The sequence below is a fragment of the Miniopterus natalensis genome, chromosome 4, assembly GCF_054644295.1.
Source record: "Miniopterus natalensis isolate mMinNat1 chromosome 4, mMinNat1.hap1, whole genome shotgun sequence".
In the NCBI taxonomy this organism is placed as follows: Eukaryota; Metazoa; Chordata; class Mammalia; order Chiroptera; family Miniopteridae; genus Miniopterus; species Miniopterus natalensis.
In genome coordinates, this window is record NC_142084.1 from 21,481,306 (window position 1) to 21,505,780 (window position 24,475).

General features: G+C 49.7%; 1 protein-coding gene across 1 annotated transcript; it reads left to right on the forward strand.

Moving 5' to 3' along the window:
• Window positions 1-520: 520 nt before the first annotated feature.
• VDAC1 (voltage dependent anion channel 1) lies at window positions 521-24,250 on the forward strand. The gene is made up of 9 exons (XM_087816383.1): window positions 521-535; window positions 10,334-10,406; window positions 10,922-10,971; window positions 11,634-11,786; window positions 11,878-11,930; window positions 17,586-17,813; window positions 20,630-20,780; window positions 22,527-22,584; window positions 23,312-24,250. Exons 2-9 carry the CDS (start codon window positions 10,340-10,342, stop codon window positions 23,401-23,403), a joined length of 852 nt encoding a protein of 283 aa, XP_087672509.1. The 5' UTR covers window positions 521-535; window positions 10,334-10,339; the 3' UTR covers window positions 23,404-24,250.
• Window positions 24,251-24,475: the final 225 nt, after the last annotated feature.

Consider the following 24,475-nt stretch of genomic DNA (forward strand, 5'->3'; position numbering starts at 1 on the left):
CAGCGCGGGGCATCCCGGGGCCGCCGCTCAGCAACCCGAACACTTCCCGCCTCCGATGCTTCAGCCCCAGGGGATTTCCAGCAGAGGCTGCCCGGCTCCCGCGCCCCGCGCGCGCCCGTGTCCCAGCGCACGCACATCCGTGCGCTTACCAGCCCCGCCGCCCCGTGTCCGGGCGCACGCACACCCGCGCGCTTATCACCCCGCCACCCCGCGTCCCGGCGCACGCATACCCGCGCGCTTATCACCCCGCCACCCCGCGGCCGGGCGCACGCACACCCACGCGCTTGCCAGCCCCGCCACCCCGTGGCCGGGCGCACGCAGCGCGGCTGGGGAGCGGAACCCGGACCCGGGCCGGGCCTGGGCGGTGTCCGGGGCGGGCCCCGGGGCGGAGCTCGCTGGGCCGGGCGCGCAGGGTCGGGGCGGGTCCGCGCCGCCGCCGTCGGCGCCGCCCCGCCCTCGGCCCCGCCACTCGCCTGGTTCCTCGCGCCGCGGCCCCGCCGTGCCCGCCGCTGAGCCCTGCGCCGCCGCCGCTGAGGTAGGCGCCGCGGAGAGGGGCCGGAGCTCTGCCTGCGTCCGGGGCCGGACGCCGGGCCCCGGGGGAGCTGAGGGGAGGAGACGGGGAAGCGCGGGCGAGGGCGAGGGCCAGGGAGGGAGCGGGGCGGCCCCGCGGGCCTGCGGGGTGAGCGGCGGGCGCGCGGAGCAGGCCGCGGGGCGGGTGGCGGACGGGCCCGGGTGGGAGAGCGGGAGGCCGGACGTCGGCGGCGCCTGGGCCGGGCCCGAGCCCGCGGGGACGCGCCGGCGGAGGCGCACGGGCCCCGCGTGGAGGCCCAGCCGGCTGCAGGTCTAGGTGACCTTCTCCGCCGGCGCCCTCTGGCCCTCGATCCAGTCGGCGCGGGCCAGGCTGGCACCCGCCCGCCACCCACGCGCGCCGGGCCGAGCCCTCGGGCCGGCGCGGGCCACTTTGTCGCTGGGGGGTGAGCTCCTGGGACCACCGTGGCCCCGGCGCCCCGGCCCCTCGCGCTCTGTCCCGCCCGTGCCCGGGGGAGCGGGCACCTTGCGCTGTCGGCGCGTGCCAGCGCCATCGGGCGGAGCGGGAGGCTGAGCCGACTTAGGCCACAGGGGCCGCGCCAGGGCCGGTGCTGGGGTAGGAGCTGGGGCCCGGGCAGGAGGTGAGGCCTGGAGAAGGGAGGCCCCGCGGAGTGATGTAGCCCCTCTGTCCTCAGGAACGATTCCTGTTTCTGTCCCTCATTCATTAACCAAATGCGGCGGTGCTTTTACCAAACTGGTTCAGAGCCCTTTGCATGCGAGGCCCGCGCCCTGGTGACTTGTCCAAGGTCACACAGCCGGGAGGACACCACGACTCAGTTTTTCCATACGTGGAGTGGGGGTAATTGCACCTCTTCTTCCTTGGCTTTTTTGGGAAGAATAAAATGAATTGATGAACGTGAAACCTTCAGAACAGCGCCTGGCAAGGAGAGGGCCTCGTCAGAAGCCATGACACTTAGCCTGGAGGCTTTTTTTGGGAGGTTCTGGCCCATCCCTAGTAGGTGGTTTGCTCCACGTGGTGCTCTGGACAGGGTTCAGTAAACATCGTGCCAGTTGCCCTGGCTGGTGTGGCTCAGTTGGTTGAGCGTTGCCCAGTGCACCCAGTGGTTGCCCTCCCCCTGGTTGGATTCCTGGTCAGGGCACATACCCAGGTTGTGGGTTCGAGCCAGCTCAGGGTGTGTGCCAGAGGCAACCCATTGATGTTTCTCTCTCACATCTATGTTTCTCTCTCTTTCCCTTTCTCTCTCAAAAAAAAAAATAAAATAAAAAAGTTAAACATTAAAACAACAATAGCAACAAAAAAATGTAGTCCCTGTTATAGTAAATGTTAGGTATTATTAAGCGTTTGTGTGCCAGGTATTGAGTAATTTTCAGGATATCCAGGAAAAATCCTTTTAAGTTTATAGACAGACAGGGTCAGGCTGGAGCAGGAAGTTCAATGTGGGTGCTAAGACCTGGACTAAGCCTAGGCCTGTTCCATCTGAGGCCCTCATCCCCTTGACCAATTCTCTCCAGAGGAGATAGGGAAATGGGTTCCTTTGCCTAATGTGCTGTTGGCAAGGCCAGGGCAGACTGCCGAGGCCTGTCTTATTTCTCTCTACCCCAGCTCTGGACTGAGTTCCTACACCGGCAGGCTTAAACCCTCTGCAGCTTTGTTTTCAGTGCTTGGGGTGGTGCCACCTGGCACACAGTAGGCACTTGAGAAGGGTCTGTGGGATAAATACAGTTGCTTTTTATCTGTGAGTTGACTTACCCTTATTGACAGGATAGTTCCAGAACATGGCTTATAGTAGGTGCTCATTAAGTATTTGTGGAATTGTTGAATGGGCATTTTTAGTGGCTGCAGGTCCAGGCCATAGTCCATGGATCCTAGATATCCTTTTTGAGGGACACACACAGCTCACTTCCAGAAAATAGCCTTGTGGAGCAGAGAGTCCCACAAACAGTATTTAAAGAGCTGCAACAGTGTGTACAGCCCTAGAGCAGTGAGAAGCAAAACTGTTCCTTATTTGAAGTAACTGCTCTGAACATGTTATCTTCATTCTGTGACTTCCCAAGTCCTGTAGAAAACTTGTTGAACTGGTGTTTCTGGGCTTTCAGGGGAGGGTAACATGGGTGCATGGGAATTCTCCTAAAGGCCTTGGGCCTGGTACCTCTTCCCTCTCTGAGTACTTCTGCTGGAGTTGACCTGAATAAAGAGCTTGACCCTGGGGAAGGGGGTGCTGCTTTCAGTTGATTACTGTACTTAGTTTTATTTCTGCTATTCCATAGGCACAAACATAGGGGCTCAGGAGTTGCTGGTGGGCCTCTCTGGTCCTGCTGAACACTAGGCAGATGTGGATAGTGCCCTCCAAGTTGGTGGTAATGGGCTACCTTCACCCCCAACTTTACTGGTAAAATGCTCCTGAGGCACTGACATCCACTTTGCCCTTGATGGCATTTCTCAGGATGTGACATCTTTGGTGGTAGTGACAGAGAGGCATGCAGGTGGCTGAGAGCCAGCCAAGCCTGAAGGCAGACCCTCAGTGCTCAGAGGGTCTGTGGCCTTGGGCTGCCCCCGGACTGCTCTGGTAGCCACCGAAGAAAGGTGAGCAATGGGCTCCTCAGCTGGGCCTGAGAACAATGCTCCATTTCCCTGCTTGCTCTCGGGGCTGAGGGTGAATGGGCATCTAGGCCCTTTAACCAGAGCTGTGCTGGCATTCCAGAGAGCAGATTGAGCTCACCACACAGCTCCGACATGAGTCACAGGGTCTCATGTGCAGGTCAGGTCACTTTTCCTGTTTCTTAGTTTCTCCTCTGTAAAAGTGTGATCTTCATCATCAGCGTCATTGTTTATTGAGGGCCTGCTCAGCAGTGCTCTGAGGGCTTGTGTGACTTTGAATCCACCATCTTACAAGCCTTAGGGGAGAGAGATTATTGTTTTCATTTCACAGGCCAGGAGGCTTGAGCACAGAGAAGTGAGGTAAGCATTCGAGGTCACACAGCTCAGCAGCAGTGGAGCTGGGATTCAGGGCCCCTCTGGCTCCAGTGCTAGTGCTCTCACGCCCCAGTTGTCATTCCAGGGACCATTGGGAGGAGCTAATACATGTGAATGCCTTTTGAAAAGTAGAATTAATTTGCTATTCAGGGAGGAAGTTATTCTTTTACACTGATCAGAGTGGGCGTGCCCATAGCTGCGTGTAGGCTAGCTGTCAGAGCACAGCTGTCGGTGGAGTCACCCTTATTTGTTGGAAGGTCAGTGGTACTGGGTGTCTATCAGAAGGGTCGGTTTTCCTGGGATGAGGTGGGAGGCATTTTTCCAGGACCTGGCTGGGCGGTATTCAGCTAAACAATACCTCATTATGGTCGGGGAGGACTCTGGTTCAGGGTGACCTTTTGGCATCCTGCACAGCAGCCCTAATTATAATAAGAAATATATAAAATAAAATACCTGTGTTTGTTGTATGCCTCTCAGGTACCACCCACTGTGCTAACTGCTTTATATTAATCTAATTTAGTCCCCACAGTGATGCTGAGTGGGGTACTCTTTCCCCATATTAGAGCTGAAGAAAAATTGAGGTGCAGGTCTAGGTGACCTTCTCTGGCAGTGCCCTCTGGCCCTCGATCCAGCCAGTGTGGGTGGGGCAGGGAGGTGCCGCTAGGTTGGGACTTGCCTGTGGTCACATCTGGAGAGTGGTAGATTGCAATTGGAACTCAGGGCTGCTTGACTCCGGAGCCCACCTGCCCAAGCATTGTTGATTTTAATCCTGGTGAGTCAAACCAGGTGTGAGGCTCCAGGGAACCTGAGGTGCCTGAGATCAGGCCGGAGCCCTGGGTGCGCCTGGGACCCAGACCCTGGCATGCTGCCTGCCAGCCCAGGCCTTGTCTTGATGGGTGGGTGGGCAGGCTGCCCCCTAGTCGGCTACATTTTCTTGAGGCTTGTGGAAGGCTGTGCTGGTGGTGGCCCAGCTCCCAGTGTGTTTTAAAATAGAAGCAACAGCTTTGCTTCCCTGCCTGAGACTGATGTGGAAGGGGGAGGGGAAGACAGCTGCACCGAGAACACAGACCTGCTCCCAGGCAGTGTGGGGTGGAGTATGTGGGGAGGCTCCCGATGGTGTTGACCCCACAGATTGGCTTTCAGAGCTGGGCTAGCCTCCTGCTGGGGAAGTTGCTTTTCCTGGTCTCCAGAATTAGGGGGAGGCACTGATCCCTAGTTGGTCTGATGTTCCTCCTATAGGCTGGTGCAGTTCTGCCCTGACAAACCACCCGGAATAACAGTGTTAGAGAAACAGCAGAGCCAAAGGCTTTCCTACAGTTCTCCCTTCCCAAGGGGAATTTAGGATGGTGATGGTGATGGCGATGATTGCCTTGTTGGTCCAGGTCCTTGCAGGAATCAGATACGCATACAGGGTGTAAAAAAACAAAAACAAAAAAACCCCATAACTATGGGATCCTTTGAGAAGGTGTGGGTAGAAGGTGGGGGCACCAGACAAAGGGTGTGGCCCCAGGGGTCCTTTGGAACTAGGAGGGGCCTCTGGGCAGGAGCTGTGAGCTTGGGTGGAGGAAAGTAGTCACTGCCTACCCCGGGTCCAGCAGGGAGGGAGCCTGGGGCTGATGAGTGCCCTCACCTCACTCCCATATTTTGCTGATGCCTCCTGTTGGCCAAACCCCACCATAGCCCATTGATAACAGTTCGTAATGACCAGGTGTGGGGGCACAGAGCAGGGTGAGGAGGAAAGTGGATCGGGAGGGCCAAGCAAAGACCATCCACAATAGAGGATTGTGGTTACCGCTACTGTTTACTGAGTGCTCACTGTGTGCTGGACCCTCCTGCGTGCTCTACCTATTAACTCAGTCCTTGTAGCGACCCGGTAGAAAGGTACTATCGTTAGACCCAATTTATAGATGAGCAGAACGCGACCCTGAGAATGTAAGTTATAAGCGGCTTGTCCGGCGTGACACAGCTGGGAAAGGCCGGCACTGGGTAGAACCCCTGGAGGCTCCTACCCCTTCCAGCAGTCACTGTGTCCTGCTGCCCAGGTACCCTGATGGGCTGGGAAATGCTGTGGCAGGGTGGCTCCTGGTGTTTGTCCTAGCCCTGGGAGACCCTTGCTCTTGAAGACATTGTCTTTCAACCCATTGGGTGTTACCTGTGTTCAGAAGCCTTCTGACTGAGCTTTGGGGACCGTGGCTGCCCTGCTCCCTGGGCCGCCCGTGGCAGTGGCTGTTGGCCCTTTGAGGGCACCAAGGCCCCGCTGCCTGGGTCTTCCCGAGGGCCCTCTGCCGAGAAAAGAGGGTACTCCAAGTGGGGTGCTCCGCGCAGGGAGTGAGCCCAGTTTTCTCGGTGGCACCTGCAGGCTGCCCTGCCTGTTTGTTGGGCCTCGAAAGGCTGAGAGGGAGGGAAGGAGGCTCTTGGACAAGGGCCTCAGGCGAGTCCCGTGCACACTAACGTCAGGTCAGGGTGGCCAAAGCCACAGGTGGTCACCTGGGAGTGGAACGTGCCCCGTGCTGGCCTTGCCTCTTGACCCTGCCATCCCATTGGGGTTTGAATCTGTCCTCGCGTCCGGCGTCGACACCTTTTGGGCCGCTTTTCCTCCTGGCTAAGGCAGCATGGCTCAATTTCAGACACATTGGTTGGAGTTTTAAATTTTCTGTCCTTCATTTGAAAAAAAATCAACATATACAAACAACTACTGAAGTAGAATGAAAAGTGAAAATCCCATTTAACTCCATCCTGCCTTCAACGCTCTTTCCGTTCCGGAAGCAGCTCTGAGGCAGCCACCTTAGCGGATTGGCTCGGACCCGTCCACGGGGCCTCCCACTCACTCACAAGTGCAGAAGGATGTGTATGTGGAAAGGTTTTCCTCCAATTCCATGGAACTGCAAGCGACTTGCTTTTTTCATTAACTATAGCGCAGGTAGCTTTCTGCGCCACCACATATAAATTCACCTCATTCATTTGGCAGGTATCTTAATTTTTATTAATTCATTTGCCTGTTGATGGACATCTAGGTTGCTTCTGGGTTGTGTTACAAATAAAACTGCAGCGAGCATTCTTGTGTACCCATCTTTGGTTGCCTTGGGGACTATGGTGGGTGAGTCCCTAGCAAGAGAATTGCCCCTAGGGTTAATACATTGCCTCCATTAAGGGGCACTGCCAGCAGTCGGCTCCGGAAGGGCTGTCCTGTCCCTAGTACTCCAACTTGGCATGAACGGGAGTGACCATTTCCCACACCAATGGTTGATATTTCACTTACATTTTTGCTAATCTGTTGGTTGAGGGACCTTCACAAACACAGGTGTTTCCGTCACTCTAAAGTGGCTCCCCCAGGCCCTTAGAATAAAGTCCATGCTTGGTTCTGCGGTCCGAGTGGCGGTGCCCACTTCTGCAGGCACTTGGTCGCCTTAGTTCAGCTCTCCTCAGGCCAAGGTGGGGGCAGGGGTGCCCCTCGCGGGTCTCCCCACCCCCTATCCAGGTGGCGCTGCAGTGGGAGCTCCTGCTTCCTGGCTACATGGCCATCTACTTGTCGGATACTTAGTTTCTGTTTTTTTCCTACTAAAAAAACACTTGGATGCTCATGTGCGTTTAATCATTAAACAGACATTTGCAATAAATACCTACTATGTGCCGGGCCTTGGCAACTTTGTACACATAGCTTTTTCCATGTTTTGGATACATTTATGCACGACAGGCTCTAGGATGCTTTGAGTTCAAGGGTGTGATTTTGGGGTAGCTGTGCATTTGTGGGGGTACTAGGGGGCTGGGAGCAGAGCAGCTGTCACTGCCATGCAGCTGCCAAGTCAGGGAGGATGTCCCCCCGGGATGGAGGTTATGTAAGTGTTATGCAGACCATGCTGGGTGATATACTATCTCTGCCCTCTGAGCTTCCAGTATGGGCTGGATTTTCATTCCTGAGCTGGAGTGGATCTTGCATAATTGTTCAAGGTCAGCCAGGGAATGGTTGGGTAGGTAGGCTGGCAGGCAGTGGAGGGGAACCAGGGACTCCTGTCTCCTGGCATGATTTATTGGTCCTTCTCAAAGTCATCAGTGCCTGCAGCCAGGTCTGCTCAGCTGGCCCTGCCCATCCCTCACTTCCCACGTATCCTTAAGGGGGAACTGTGCTCCTAAGGTTGTGCCTTGAAGCCATCACCCAGGCACAGACCTGGGTCCGGCCGTCCCCAGACAGCCTTCTGATTTCCATCTGTCCAAGGCTGCCTGCTTTGCCCAGGTTGAGTCCCTGCTTCAGGCTCAGCCTCTGGAGGCCGGGCTTCTGAAGACACGTGGTGGATGCTGCGGGGGACGGATGGTAAGCTGATTGGGGCGGTAAGCTGATTGGGGCGGAGGGAGGGCCCAGGGCCAGGGTTCAGCCTCCTGGCAGGCAGGGAATCAGATCAGAAAGCAGAGGGTTGAACTCTCTTTCCCTCCAGCACTCGCCTGAAAGACACGGATGGAATCATTATTTCTACAATAAAATTTGGTTTTGAAGCAGGTGCTGAGGACTGTGTAAAACGGGCATTTTTCTGGCTGGTGTTTGCAGTTGTGAAAAAGCTGAGCTTCTCTGAGAGGCAGAGCGGCCTCAGGCCTTGCCTTAGATGAATGCGGCCGGAGATGGGGTGGGGAGAGAGGAAGACTGCACAAAGGGGCGGGAAGCTACACAGGGCAGTGGGGGGCCAGGGCCTTCGTGAAGGGGAGTCATCCTCCTGCCACCTTGGTGGGTGTTACCTGGTCCAGGAGTGGGTTTGGTGCTGAGCTGGAGCCACGAGGAGAGCCTGGCCTTATCCGAGCCCCCCCTCTGCTATCCAACTCCCTTGTCCTTAGAGGGTGATCTCCTTAGTGGCCCTGTCCTTAGGTGATGTTTGCTGTGCTTGGAGTGTTTTTTTGACAGGTGGCTTTGCCTGTTCGGTTCGGGGGATTAGTGATGTGAGGGCATTTGGGGAACATGAAATGATGAGTGTTTTGCCTTTTCTCCGGGGGGTGGGGGGGACACGGACCTGTCCCGATGCGAAAGCCGCTGTGTCTGGTGAGGCTGGTCCTGGAGCCAGGGGAGGGTGCTTGGGAAGGCCCTGGCCTGCGGGGTGCAGGGAGGTCTTAGCTGACCCAGAGATAATGCCTCTGGACTTCTCTCCCCCCCCCCCCCCCAGGGCTGAGTTTGGGGCCCAGCTGGGGAGGAGCGATGCTCTGTCTGCTGAAACCTGTTAGTGCTGCTGAGGGTGGAGAGGGCTCTGGGAGGCTTGCTGAGATGTGCCCAGGGTGGCTTCATTGCTTCTGGGAGGGGGCCATGCTGAGGCCTATGCCTTAGCCTGGGGGTACTTTGGAGGACCTGGGGGCTGGTTTCCTGGTCTGCCCCTGGGATCTTCCCCCGTGTTCTTTGTGCCCTGACCCTAATGCGGACTGAGCTGCCCATGGTCCCGGAGCGGTCATGTGTAAGAAAGGACAGCAACAAAAATAGGATAGTGTAAACAGCTCGCTGCTGCTCCCTGCTCTGATGCAAAAGTGGGTTGGGACGGAATTAGCAAAACCTCTGAAAGGAGTAAAATAGGACCCGGACCACAATTTTATAATGTAAAATTGTGGAAGTTTCCAGTTGTTTCTTTTACAAAGTGCTCATTGGTTTTGTGAGCTCCCCGCAATGTCTTTGAAGTTCGCTTTGGCCAGGAATGGGACTATGACCGTGATATTGTTCCCCACCCCCGGGATCCCTTGGGCCACTTCTCAGTGGGATCCCCCTTACCAGGAACATGCCACTTAGGTGTTAATTTGCGCGTATGTGACTGAGATGGGGTGTATGCAGTCAGTGTGGTAATTTAGGTATGCTGTATTTTACAAGTTAATGGAACCAGCCTCTGGTTAATTGAATTCCTGGCTAAAGACTGGAGATGGAGACATGCAGAAGATGATGCTGGCTGTCTTTAGGCTTTTAATTCTGTGTCCATGTGTCCAAGCAGAGCCTCCTAGGGACGCAGCGTGATTTTCGAGGCAAGGACTGTTTGAGTTACTTGCCTTCCGTGAGTACCGAGGTGCTTAATAAATGCTTGTCGACTGACTTAGTGACATGCAACAATCCCAAGTAGCGCCTTGATAGTTGGTTTTAAAAAAATGAAGTCACACTGGAGCTCAATAAATGTTTGTTTGAATTAAAATATTTGGGGGAGATGTGCCTGCATTGCCTTTCGCGTGAAGAGCTGCCTGATCAGTTGGGTTTACTCTGTTCCCTGTGAGGAGTGTGATGCTCTCAAAGTGGGTTCCCCTGAAATGCAAAAGTTTTGTGAACAGTTGGGTCCATTCTGGCACACGCTAGGTGCACCGTAAATATGTGTTGGAATTAATGAAAGCAGACCCATATGGAAAATAGGTTGTCATGGGAAGCTCTGATTTCTATTCCGTGCATTCAGTGCCCTAGCAGTCGAAATTTTGTAAGACGATACCTTGTGTTGGCAAGAGTCCTGCAGCTCAGTAAAGTAGCTGGCTCATGGGAATGTGTCTTTGACAATTAATTCATTCAGCAAATACTTACTGACTCCTGCTATATGCTGGGCCCGTGCTCGGTCCTGGGCTGCCAAGGAGAGGAGATCTAAAGTCAGGCTGACCTGCTGTCAACAAAAACTTACTGGGTGTCTCAAGCTCTGGCCACAGAAAGCAGCACAAGACAGCAAGGGCTTCTCTGCCCACACCTGAGAGGACAGGGTACCTGGAGTTCGGTGCTGATGCTTTTTACTTGTTAATTATACCTAATAATTTTTTTTATTGATGGAAAACTAATTTCTATAATTAGCAGTGTATTTATTCCAGTGGTTCTTTTTATTGCAGCAGAAGATGGCCGTGCCTCCCACGTATATTGATCTTGGCAAACCCGCCAGGGACGTCTTCACCAAGGGCTACGGTGAGTGTTGCGTGGCGTGGCCTTGCAGCCCACAGGCTGGATTGGCATGCCTGGGGTTTTGCCCATCCACAGGTTGAGAGACCTGAGTCAGTCAGCTCTCCGAACTTGCACATCAGGGAAAAAAAGATAAGCTTTCTGCGGCTTGGAAAGCAGTTTTATCCACGCACCCAGCAGGGGCGGGTTGATGAGATGCCGCAGAGAAGTGGCCGTGCGGTCGTCCCCCCAGCTGTGGAGAGCTCCACGGAGGCTGCCACGTGGAGCGCGAGTTATAAATGTGGCCCATCCGTAGGCAGGTGCCAGGCTGTCGGGCGCTTGTTTCTCAGTCCCTGCTGGCAGCGCGGGTGGGGGCCGGGCGTGTGCCTGTTCTGTCTGCCCCCGCGCCCGGGCCGCGGAGCTCTGTGCCCGGGCCGCGGAGCTCTGTACTCGGGCCATTTTGAAATAGCGTAAGGGAGACAGAGATGCTACTCTCCCGTCACTTAGCTGACCTAATAACAGTTACCATCTTCTTTCTTTAGGGTTTGGCTTAATAAAACTTGATTTGAAAACAAAATCTGAGAATGGACTGGTAAGTTTTCTGACCCTCGTGGAGCATGGGTATTTATCGTAGATCGACGAATGACTGCCGTGTCCTGGGTGGCAGGGTCAAAGGAAGGGACCGTTTCGTTTGTGGCAGTTGGTAGCAGTTGCATTTATTGCATCCTCCGTGGGACGCGTGGCCCAGGGGAACCACCCTAACAGGTCCTCCGTTCAACAGCTGTTAATACTCATAGGTATATGGGGGCAGGTGTCAGTTTTATTTGCCCTTGTGTTTCTTATTTCAGAATCGATCTGTAGTCAGTGCCACATAATTATTTTTTAAAAAAAGCCTTCGTAGTGTGTTTTAGGTGGTGCATGTGGTGGTTGGGAGGAAGACGTTTTGGGGTTCAGTGACTGCAGCGTCGGCTTTAGCTCAGTGCTGCTTCTCTGCCCCGGGCTGGAGGCCGGATGGAGGGAGCGGTGCCTCCCTGTGCACGCTCAGGAGTTACAGGGGAGGAAGGACCCTGTCTGCTCATAAAGAATTCCCCATGCAGAGTCCTTTAGCCCCCTGTTCTTGAAATATCTAAATGAATGATAGAATGAGCTCTTGCCCCACACATTCAGGGAAAAGGGAAGTGCGGCCTGTTTAGGGTGGAAGGATGCAGAGTTAGGTGCCGGCATGCAGGCTGTGACCCCCCCTCCCCCTTAAAGGAATTTACAAGCTCAGGCTCAGCCAACACTGAGACCACCAAAGTGACGGGCAGCCTGGAAACCAAGTACCGGTGGACTGAGTATGGCCTGACGTTTACGGAGAAGTGGAACACCGACAACACGCTGGGCACGGAGATCACCGTGGAAGATCAGGTAATGGTCCCCGCGGAGAGGCCGTTGCGTTGATTCACATCCGCCGGCCGGCCTTGTACTAAACCTGCCGGCAAATGTCTTTTCTGTCCAGCTTGCACGTGGACTGAAGCTGACCTTTGACTCGTCCTTCTCGCCGAACACCGGGTAAGGATCCCGCCCGTTTTCTCTGCGGGGACGGCAGGCAGTGTTTTGTAGTGAGATTCTGCGCTGCGCTGTCTCGGCCTCGGCTGCCGCGTCTCTGGCCCGGTCACGCTCCGGTGCGTGCGAGTGCGGCTGCCGGTGGGGAAGTGGCCGAGGCTGTGGGGCAGCCGGTGACGTTTGCAAGCAGGGACTAGCTGGTCTCTGGTGCCAGCCCCATTTTTCAGGCTCGGGGGGGCCCTTTCCCCGGCTTCCTAGGGACACAGGGTGTGTGGCCTTAACTGTAAGGTGGCTCCTGAGGTTACACTTTTTTTGCCCCAGGCTTTCCAGCCACAACAAACAAATGAGGCTTGATGTGTCCTGGGTGCATCGGGAGGCAGGATGCTGTGCTGGTCTGCCTCGCCTGCCGGGAGCTTTTCCCAGTGGCTCCAAGGAAGTGTTCTCTTCTAGATCACAGTCTTGTTTTCTTCTGCTCAGAGCAGCGGCTCTCCCAAACCTGGGACCCTTCAGTCCGCAGGCTGACACTCTAACCAATGAGCCAAACCGGCTAGCGTGCCATCTTTATTTATTTTTTTAATATACATTTTAATTTATTATTTTTTGAAAAATTTATTGATTTTTTTTGAGAGAGAGGAAGGGAGAGGGAGAGCTAGAGAGAAACACTGATGTGAGAGTAAAACATCCATTGGCTGCCTCCTGCACACCCCCCTCCTGGAGATGGAGCCTGCAACCCGGGCATGTGCCCTGACTGGGAAATGAACTGGCAGCCTTTTGGTGCATGGGAAGATGCCCAGCCAATGAGCCACACAGGCCAGGGCTTTCCGTTTCATTTTATTTCTCCCTTCTTCCTTTTTCCCCTCTGACAAGTTTTTTTTTTTTTTAATATTAAGTTTATTGGGGTGACATTAGTTAGTAAGATTATTTAGGTTTCAAGGGTACATTTCTGGGATACGTAACCTATATATTGCATTGTGTGTCCACCTCTCAAAGTCAAATCATCTTCTGTCACCATATATTTGGCTCCCTTTACCCTTTACTACCCCATAACCGCCGGACAAGTGATTATTAGAGAGAGGATCTCCTGAGTTCAGACCCTGTACTGGCCCTGGCTGGTGTGGCTCACTGGCTAGAGCGTCGGGACGCACACTGAAGGGTCGCAGGTTTGATTCCCGGTCAAGGGCATGTTCCTGGGTTGCAGGTTCTATCCCTGGCCAGGTTGGGGCATGTGTGGGAGGCAACCAATTGATGTCCCTCTCTTATATCTCCCTCCCTCCCTCCCTCCCTCCCTCCTTCCCTCCCTCCCTCCCTCCCTCCCTCCCTCCCTCCCTCCCTCCCTTCCTCTTCCTTCCTCCCTCTGTCTCTCCCTCCCTTTCATTCTCTCTAAAAATCAACAGAAAAAATATCCTTGGGTGAGGGTTAACCAAAAAACCCCCCAAAAACCAAAAACAGACCCTGTACTGGGTGCAGGGTGGACAGGGGTCCTGCCTCTGGAGGTTACAGTCTTTTTATCACTTGGTTATGGATGACCTAAAGACCACTGGCCAGGAGCTGAATTGACTCTTGCCCTCATCTTTGCTGGAGTTTTCCTGCTGGAGTATTGCCTTCCTGCTTGTCCGCTTCCTGCCCAGGCACCCTGCCGTGATGGGAGACGTTATCCAGAGAGAGCCTCTGCTGGGATGAGGGGCTGCTGGATGCGCCCACATGCTTGGCGTTGCTGCTTCGGACTTTGCCCGTTGCCCTGGGTGGCACACTAAGGAATTTATAAGGGATTTCCCACTACCTTTCGGAGGTTTGCAGAGAAGTGTTTGGGTCCTGCAGTAATACACATAGAAGGAAAGGTTTTTTTTATTTAACCTTTTATTTGGAAATATTTTGTATTTAACATATACAAAAGTGTGGCACAAACAGGGCCTAGAGTTTTCTTATATCCTTCCCCCAGCTTCTCCTAATATTAGCGTCTTACACAACTACGGTGATCAGAACCAGGAAGTTATGTCGCTGTCAGACTGCTAACTGATCTCTTGTCCTACCTGGTGTCTTATTTGTAGTCCGTGATCCAGTTTAGGGAACTGCATTGCATTTAGTTGTCAAGTCTCCCTTGTCTCCTCTAATCTGGAACAGTCTTTCTTTGTCTTTCATGACCTTGACACTTTCAAAGAGGACTGGCCTGTTATTTTGTTGATTTCTCCAACTTGGATTTGTCTGATGTTTCCTCATGGTTAAGCTGAGGTTTTGCAGTTTTGACAACCTTTGAAGCTCTGTTGTGTTGTGTCCGTTGTGGTGCATGATGCCAGGAGGTATATGTCCGTCAATATGCCTCACTACCGGTGACATTGACTTTCATCACTTGGTTAAAATGGTGTTTGCCAGGTTTCTCTATAAAGCTACTGTTTTTCTCTTTGTAAATAATAAGTATCTTGTGGGGAGATACTTTGAGACTATGCAAATATTCTGTTTCTTATACTTTGACTCACAAACATTAGTATCCATTGGTGGTGCTTGCCTGCAACAGTTACCATTGGCCAAAGGTGATTTCCTGTTACCATCATTCCTTCTACATTTTTAAATTGGGATTCTACTGTGAGGAAGAGCTTTTCTTTTCCATTTATTTATTTTACCAATTGTTTAGTTGTGTCAATATGGCTTCATGGATATTTATTCTATGAGTTATAATCCATTACAATAATTCGTTTTCTTGCTCATATTGCCCCCAGATCTGGCCATGGGGAGCACCTTCAGGTTGGCATCCTGTGTGTTTTTGACAAGACTGTCATTTTTTCGAGCACTTCTTCAGAAGATGTTCAGTTTTAGCTTCTTCTTGCTCTTCCCTACTCCTGCTATCGGCCATTTCTCCAAAAAGCCTTGGTTTCTTGTCTTGAAGAAGGGTGTTTTAAAACCACGATTGGGTGCAAGGCGTACATATTCTACTGGGCATTTGAGGAAAGTTTGGATGACTTGATGGAGATTGGAAATGAAAGCTGGCCTTCCAAAGCCACTGAGGGGGATAGTCTGGGAAAATATCCTGCTTCCATAAGGAGCTGAGTAGAGACCGTGTCTGGATGAGGCTGCAGACTTCATCGAGGGACCAGCACCCACACTGAGTGCCTAACACAGATAAAGCCAGCTTGTTAACCACAAATCAGAGTCATGACTCTCTCAGGTGCTTGTCAAATTAGCACCATTGTTTAAATAGCTAGCAGTGGAATGCTACATTAGATCAGAAACCTGGAGAGAAACCTGAGCCACTGCCCCAGCACCGCCATTCTCTGGGGACCTTGTGTCCTTGGCCAGAACCCAGTGAGACACTGTGGAGGTGCCGGGTACACTGTCCGGGGCAGCTGGTGCGCGCCAGTGGTCAGAGGCCCTGCCACAGGTGTTGCACTTTGTGGTCAACAACAGCTTTTCACCTCGTTGCTACAAGATGCCCACTTTTTACACTTATTGGGCTCCCTCTCTTAATAAACGTCAGCCTCTGAGCAGCTGTCTTTCCATCAATCATCCTACCCCGCCTGGTGCCAATTAGATGCTTGGCCAAAACCCAGGCTTCTTCCTGCAAAGAGCAGGCAGGCCAAAATTGGCTTGAGTTTTCTTACTGAGAGATAATTGGTCTTCCTTCAAAGCTTGTGAAAATGTGCAGAAGCAACTTGAACAAAAGTCACAGGTTTCGGTGTCACTTGGGAAGGGTGCTGGCTTTATTTTCAACTGTGACCTCTGGAATTCTTGTCTCACTAAGGACTTGGGATGGTTGACCTTCACATTTTTTATTATGAAAAATTTCAAACATAACAACAGAATGCAGAAAAGTATATTAAACTCTCATCATGTTCCTGTCATCCAGCTTTAATAATTATCAACCCATGGCCAATCATGTTTTATTTATACATCCATAACTAATCCCTCCCACCTGCAGATTATTTTGAAGTAAATAACATATCATGTAATTTCATTTGTAAATATAAGATTCCTTTTTACAAAAGCATAACCATAATATTACATTGTAAAAAAAAAAAAATCACAATTCCTTAATACTGGCAAATCTCTGTTTAAATTGCATGATTTCATGGAAAATTTTTTTATAGAATAAAAAATTGTCCATGCAAAATTGCAAAAATTGGTTGATATGGCTTAAATCTCTTAATTGGTTCTCTAGCCTCTAAAGCTGACTAATGTGTGTGGTTTTTTTGTTATGAATTCACGGCTTATATTTGATATGTATCAATCCATTGCTGATATTATTTTTAATGATGCTCCCATTGCCCCATGTTTGAAGCCCTTGGGAGGCCCTTCAGGTTAGCTGTCAAGTTCTTTTGCCCCAGTCCCAGTACATAGTCTTTGAAACTTTGATAGATGCCTCAAGCTCACCGTGCACATTTCCTGCCCTGACCTATAATCAACTATTTCTCGGAGGAGCACTGGTTCCTTTGAGGAGGGAATGATATTTAGGACCCACAGGCTGGGTGCTGGGGAAGCGTCAATCTCAGTGTGAATGCAGCTGGGTGGACAGGGCTGTGCAGCCCGTGGGCCTCTGAACAGATCTGGTTTCTCCTCTGGTCTCTGCTGAGAATGCAGCTTGCTGTCCTTGGGAGATGCCCATTTTGTAGCTCAGTGACAGAAAGGATCAGGTGTAAATAGTCTAAATATTATTTGATAGATGTGATCATGTCTCCAATGTTGACTTTTGGTAAAAGGCATGGTGATAATATATTTGCAGGTGACACAACTCACCTACCCTTCCTGAGGAATGCTGGGTCTGAATCAAAAGCAGGGGAGGCCCTGATCTGGTCATACAAGTCTGGGCTCTTCCTGGCCCCTGTGACGGCAGGGCCCTAGGTTCCGTATCCGTACCAAGTTCTCGTAAATACCTACTCATCGGGATCTCGTGACTGCTGATTGAAGGCTGTCTAACTGTTGTATTTACTTGGACAAGATCTAGTGTTTGTTACTTTTTCACAAAGTAGGAAGATGACCATCTCCTTACGAGCTGCTGTTCAGATGGTGCTTTCATGACCAATATATCTTTACCACAGTCTTGGAAACCAGCAGAATGCATCTGTTTCCTAATTACATGGTGGCGCCCTACCTAGTAAATGCCTGTGTAGCGCAGGCCACTACACGAAACGCAGGGAAAGTGGACAGTGAAAGAAAATGACTTCGTGCTGTTCTCAAGCTTGAGCGCTCACTTCGTTATTGTCCATTGCTGCAGCCCGGATTTGGTGGAGGGGAGGCTGTGTTCTGCCTCTTGTGGCAGCAGCTGCTTATGCTTAAGGGAGATTTGGGACCCTGACTGTGCCCACCCTGCTCCCTATTTATTTATTTGTTATTTTTCACCCGAGGATATTTTTTCCATTGCTTTTCAGAGAGAGTGGGGGCGGGGAAGAGAGAGAGGGATGTCGATGTGAGAGAGATACTTTGATTGGTTGCCTCCCATACGCGCCCTGGCTGGGGCTGGGGATCAGGTCTGCAACCGAGGTACATGCCCTTGGCTGGAATCGAACCCGGACCCTTCAGTCTGTGGGCCAACGCTCTAACCACTGAGCCAAATCAGCTAGGGCCCACCTCCCTATTTAAACTGGGATTCTTTTTTTAAATTTTGCATTTTTTGGCATGGTTGTCTCCCGGTGAGTTAGCTTCTGACTTTTAATACAATTTCTTTTCCTTCAGGAAGAAAAATGCTAAAATCAAGACAGGGTACAAGCGGGAGCACATCAACCTGGGCTGCGACGTGGATTTTGACATCGCCGGGCCTTCGATCCGGGGCGCTCTGGTGCTGGGTTATGAGGGCTGGCTGGCTGGCTACCAGATGAATTTTGAGACTGCGAAGTCTCGAGTGACCCAGAGCAACTTTGCAGTTGGCTACAAGACGGATGAATTTCAGCTTCACACTAATGTGTAAGTGTATGTGAGTGTGGGTGTGCGAGTGTGTGCAGCAGGCGGATTGTTCTTCATGGTTGCTTCTATGCTCAGTTTTTTATTTTTATATATCTTTATTGATTTCAGAGGGAGGAAAGGAGAGGGAGAGAGAGAGATAGAAACACCAATGGTGAGAGAGGCATTGGAGATCGAGCCCTCAACCCGGGCATGTGCCCTGACCAGGAATCGAACCTAGATCTCCTGGATCCTAGGTTGATGCTCAACTGCTGAGCCACACCCGGCTGGGCGAAGCTCAGTTTTTAATCGCTGTAAAGTGAGTTTGTTGGAATCAGATAAGCCAAATGGACTGCTATTGTTTTCCTACTTCCCACCTACCCATTTCCCGGAGTGACTTCGGTTCTTTGTGTTCTATGAATAGTAAATGCTGTCCCTGGTACACACAGAATGACTGACCAATGACAGGAAGGGCGTGATGTCAGTCCAGAGTAGTGTCCCTTCCCTGCAGCTTTATGGACATTGGAGGTCCTTTCCATTTTAGTTAACAAAATGGGGGGAAAGGTGCAGCTCTCTCTCTTTCTCTGTATGTTGCCTGTGAGGATCAGCTTGCTGTGCTTAATGGAACCTAGACACGGGAGACAAGATAGGAGATGATTTTCTCAGTTAAATACAGAGTGTCCTCTCTGTATGGCGGAGCACCGAAAAGTTTATTAACTCCTGCACAGTGTAGTGAAGGGAAGAGAAAATCATGGGTTAGGTTAGAGAGAGCCCCTTGTCATCAAACTTGAGAGTTGGAGTGCCGATTTACGTTAAGGGAAACAAAAATTTCATCCATAAAATCCCGGTGGACATGAGGAGCTAACCTGTGGCACAAGTGGGTGCAACTTTACCAAATTTCTTTCTTTCCACTAGAGGTCACTAAAGAAGAGACTTCTGAAACTTAAAGACAAGTAAATGGTATTAGTGTCTAAACGAATCACATTTCTATTAATAAGTTTTTTGAGGAAATTTCTATAAGTAACAGAATATAATAAAGGAATATCATTAACAAATTTTGAGTCTTTTAAAACTAAAAAGTCACAGGAAAACTATAGAGATGGACAGTCTAGTGGTTTGGGCCATAGATAAGGTTGTGATACAAAGGGGTGGCACAAGGGAGTTTGGGTGGCGGAACTGTTCTGTATCCTGATTATGGTGGTGGTCACATGAGTCTGTACATGGGATAAAACTCATAGAAATGTACACCAATGAAGAGGTAAAAAGGTTATAGAAATTCAAAAAAGATAGCACATAAAAAGTCATAGGAAAATACCACAAGCATAGAAGTGTTTTTTAATTTAGAGTTTTGGCTGGAATGGAAAGTGCTCCTTGGTTTGGGATTGGGAATTGGCACCAGTTTAGGAAGGACAATGGTTGTTTGCTGTTTTCCCCATATACCTGAGCTTCAAGATTTTAAGAAGTGCGCATGGTTTATTTTGGGACTTGGCATGGAATCAGCTGACACAACTAATTTGGGTTGCCCTGTGCTTGCAGAGGCCCAGATGTGTAACAGATGCTCTTTGTGTTTCTTAGAGATGAATTTGAATGAGTTCCCTTTCTTTATGGTTTTGAGAGCTCAGTAAGGGAAGGCTGTGTTTTAGCATATATAGAAAAATCTGACTCTTTTAAAAAAACACATTTCAGCCCAAGAAAATATCCCCATTTGAGTTATACCAAACCCTCTCAAATCTGTTTCTTTTGATGAGCTGGTGTTTTGTAGCATGCTCGGACTTCCTGAAGTTGGGATTCCCCGCGAGTCAGGCGGTGCTTGTAGTTTCTGGAAGTACTGTGTCTATCTGGCGGAATTTCAGGGGAAAACATACGAATTTAAAATATATTTAATGAGCACCTACTTTAGGGAGAGTGTATTGGTGAGAAGCAGAGTTTGCCGTGAAAGATCAACAATTTGTTCTTGGGTCAATGGGTTCTGAGCTCTGGATTCAAAGCACATGGGTCCTGCTTTAACTGTTTCCAATGCCATTTCCACTGAAAACACCCAAATGATGAAGCAGAACTTTGACAATGTTTATGTTGAAAATGTCAGGGAGGGGAAGGGCCTATTCCCAGAGGCTGGAGTCAATAGGATGTGCTTAGAAGAGAGGGAGGAGTCTGGTCAGCTGGTTTTGTTCCATTTTGAAAGACCAGAAACATTTTGTAAGTAGCAAGTAGCTCTTTTTCAAGTCCCACCAGGATTGTAGATGTTGCCCCATGGACCAACAGTATGCACAGGCGGACCAGTCTGAATCATAGGTTAAGCTCTTTTGTAATCGCTTCTCCTCCAAGAGGCTGGCTCAGTTCAGGCTGTGTCCCCCAGCTGTGGCTCTAGCTGGTGGTGCTAAAGGCTGTAACCTGACTTCTGAGGAACACTGGCCATTACTGGCTGTGTTCTTGTCTCATTTGCTTCCCCTCCCTGACCATTTTTATGATAGAAGCATTTATAAAAGTAATCACATTAGCAGCAGAAGAAAGAAATCACTCAGAATCCCGATGCCCTAGTTGCTGCATCTATTTTTAAAGACCATTTTGGAAGCAAACTTCAAGTTCAGTGCGGCCTGAGTAGTTGACTAAGCTGCCTTTGGGTGTCCCTAGTGATGGTTGAAATAGCTGTACCTTCCTCTGAACCTCCCGACTCTGGTGTCTCTTCCATTCCGATCAGGCTTCCTGTAATTTGGTACCTGTTTTGTGATGGGGCGAGTCCTTTGACAACATCCCCTGCCCTCTGTTTGACTGGGGCAGCTCCGCCCCACTCCAGCCGGTCTTCCCCGACGGCTTGGCATCTGTGATGTGCTTATTTGCAGAAACGACGGGACAGAGTTTGGTGGCTCCATTTATCAGAAGGTCAATAAGAAGTTGGAGACCGCCGTTAACCTCGCCTGGACAGCAGGAAACAGTAACACTCGCTTTGGAATAGCAGCCAAGTATCAGATCGACCCTGACGCTTGCTTCTCGGTGGGTGCCTTTGGAGTCATGCATCACCCTGGCCCTGCCTCACCCTTAGGTTGGAGCCGTTCCCAGCTGCTGGAGCTCCATGCTTTGACTAGAGGTTTTCTCACTGTGAAAGAGTTTGAAATAAGGAAACCACTAATAGTGATAGTACCTATTATGGATGCCAGGTGCTGTGTGGAGCCCCTGGATATGTGGATTATTGTATTTAATTCTTATACAACCCATTTGAAGTAGGTGCCTTTAAAAAAAAAAATCATCCTGTCTTGGTTATCACAAATGAGGAACTGGAAGCTTAGAGAAGTTGAGTAAGTAATCCTTCTCGGCCTTTTGGCTAAGATCAAGTGAGAAGTTGAGTAACTTGCCCAAGGGCAGACATTGGGTAAGTGTTGGGGCCTGGATTTGACCCAGGCTGGCTCACTAAGGTGTCTCCTTCTCTAACCAGTTCCTGTTCCATGTTGCAGACTGTAAAGGGGGTTCCCTCGAACGCTAAGGTTTTAAGTGTTTATTTCCCCCCTCATTTGCCCTTCACTTGTCCAGCTCCTGTATTACACATTAGTAAGACAGGCCCTGGTTGGGCAGTTGGCATCTTACCTTGCATACGCTGTAGCATTGCTCGTGGGCTCTTAGGTTGCTGCAGAGTTTTCACATTAAGTCCTGTTGAGCTCAGTCTCTGTTGTCATAGGGCACTGCCGGCTGCACCCCTTTTGGGCTGCAGTGAGGAAATCACAAGTTGCAGGATGGTTTCTGGGCTGCTGTGTGTAATTTATGGACAGCCCATTTTAAGTCTCCTGAAAGAGGAACTGAATTTGGCTCCCTTTGTGTTAGGCATGTAAAAATAAAGGAAAAGGGACCTTGTTCTTTGGATGATATGAGCAAAAAGGAGCAGCTAGACGGGGCACTGACTGCCAGGGGGCCTTCTTTTCCCCTGCTCTGCTCTTTCTGATGGGAGATGTCAGGTCTGAAAATAGCATTCGAGCAGGAAAACATGCACCATGGCAGCCCAGCTTTTCTCAGGACTCGGTGTTCTCGAGGCTTGAGCTTGCTTTGCTCCTGACCCCTTCTCATTTCACAGAAAGGGGTCAGGGAGAGGCCTGGATTTCCCTACAACTCATGCAGAAGAATGAAGGCAAAATTATTATGGACTCAACTGCTTTACTGAACTTAATTATTAATCAACATTCACTGAGTGCTGAAATTTAGGTGATTGGCTAAGTCCTTCTCTTGTTCCAGTATCCATTTTAAACTCAGGCTTGTCAGTGCTGAACTTTCTTCATGTCATTATGATTTTTGCTTCTCTTTTTCATGAAGAGAAATTTTTTTTTTTTAAGAAAAATTCTAATAGTATCCAAAAAGTAAAAAGTCTCAAGACCCCGTCTCACATTTGCTGTTTTCCCTTACCCCAACAAATAAATCTTCAAGAAATCTTCCATAGAAGAGAGCCTTTTATCTCTCTGCCCATAAATGAAAGTGTCCTCACCTGTTATAACTTGAATACAGACCAATTCAGTATAAATGAAATTGGGCATTTGTACCATCAGGAGTCAAATGTAAATAATAACTTCCTTTTAATTGAAAATCGTGTTGACTCTTTGAGTTTCCCTTCTGAGACCAATCTCCCAAATTTGATATATTTCATCGTGAATTTAATGAGTCCCATAAACAGAGTAGTCATGACAAAAGAGAACTTGATTCTGAAGTTCAAAGTTGGCTGATTAAAAAGTTCTTATTTATTCTGTTTTCCTTTACTAGGCTAAAGTGAACAACTCCAGCCTGATAGGGTTAGGATACACTCAGACACTAAAGCCAGGTATGTGTTGCTTGTATGTGAAATTAGTTCTTTGTCTTAAAAAACATCGTGGTTCTTGTTTGCTGCTTTATGTTAATGCTTATAAAGTGCCTGTACAGTACATTGTAAATGAGTGTCTGTAAAATTTTATAATGAAATGTTTATCAGGGTGTGCAGTGATTATGAAACATCTGGAGAATAGTAGTAGTAGTCAGTAGGAGAGAGGAAGAGCAAAGCTCACGTTACATTTTTGGTTATTTTCTTTCACTGCCCCCCCCCCCCCCGTGTACATAGTGCTTGATACTAATTTCCAGCAAGTTCTTAAAACTAGCCCATAAGTCATCCCCATGGTAAAACTGGTTTGCAGGTTCCCTCTGCAGTTGGCTAGGCCAGTCCCTGGAGCTAATACCACCTTGGGGTTATTTGGATAAGTTGGGCCCTTGAACCCTGGAAATCTAAGATTATGTGATGTCAGAATCAAGCCATTGTAGGGAAAATCTCAGTGGTGGGCGCACGTGTTGTGAATGTGAGTGTAAGATCTCGGTGGTGATTCGTGGTTGGGGCTACCTATTAATTAGTCACATGGCATTACTAAGTAACAGGGCTTGCAGGGCCATGTGGTTTTGCCCCTGATCACACAGCCAGAACAGGGTTTGACTTTGGTGTGGTTTTGTTAGGATGCTCCAGCGTTCCTCTGTGTTTTCACTTCTCTTTTCTTCATCCCTCCCCATGATTTCTCTGCCTGCAGGTATCAAACTGACACTGTCAGCTCTGCTGGATGGCAAGAACGTCAATGCTGGTGGCCACAAGCTTGGTCTAGGACTGGAATTTCAAGCATAAACGAAGACTGTACAGTCGTTTAATTTTAAACTGTTTTGCAGCATAGCTACCTTCAGAATATAGTGTACCTTTTAATGTTGTATGTCTGGGATGCAAGTATTGCTAAATACCATGTTAGACCTCCAGGTTAAAGATGATTCAGCTTTAAGGTGTTACCCTTTCAGAGGTACAGAAGAAACCCAATTCCCAAACAGGTCCTTTCAGCTGTTGACATGGGGCAACGTGGCAGCCCTTAGAGATGTCAGGTTTCTTTTTTATCTAGAAATGGCTGCAAGTGGAAGCTGATGACTTGTAAGCACTTTGTAAATTTGTATTGCTTAAATGTATGAAATTATGACTTCATGAGTATTGAATCTTGATTTCCTACCCTAACTGAGAGAGGCTCACTGTTTGATGGTGTGTTCAAACTCATCTGACAGGACTTTTTTAGACAGATCTTCATGACCTGGTTCCACCCCGGTCCATCACCTCTTCTGCATCAAAAGTAGTCTGCAGGGTGTGGTAGTTTCTTTTGTGCCATTTTGGGGTGGAGAAGGTGGATGTGATGAAGCCAATAATTCAGGACTTAATTCCCTCTCATGTTGTGGTTTTTTGCCCTTGCACCAGAGTATGAAATAGCTTCTAAGAGCTCCAGCTGCAAGCTGGGAAGAGTCTGTGACTGTAATCACATGGTGACAACACTCAGAACCTAAATTAGACTTCTGTTGTATTCTCGCCACTCGGTTTATTTTTTAGCAGTTTAATGGGTACATTTTAGAGTCTTCCATTGTGTGGAATTAGATCATCCCTTTCAAATGCTGTAATTAACATCACTTAAAATAAAACTTGAATAAAATATTGAAACCTTGTCCTTCTTCTGTTGTCTTTATTAATAAAAAGTGTAAATAAACAGGGCATTTGGTATTATTCTTTGGCCCCTTGGTTGGTGTGTGTGTGTGTGTGAGAGAGATTTTTAGTTTTCCATTGCCGCATAACAAATTACCACAAATTTAGTGGCTAAAACAACATTTATTTATTTCACAGATCTACAGGTCAGAAATCCAAGCATGGTGTGGCCAGGCTCTTTGTGAAG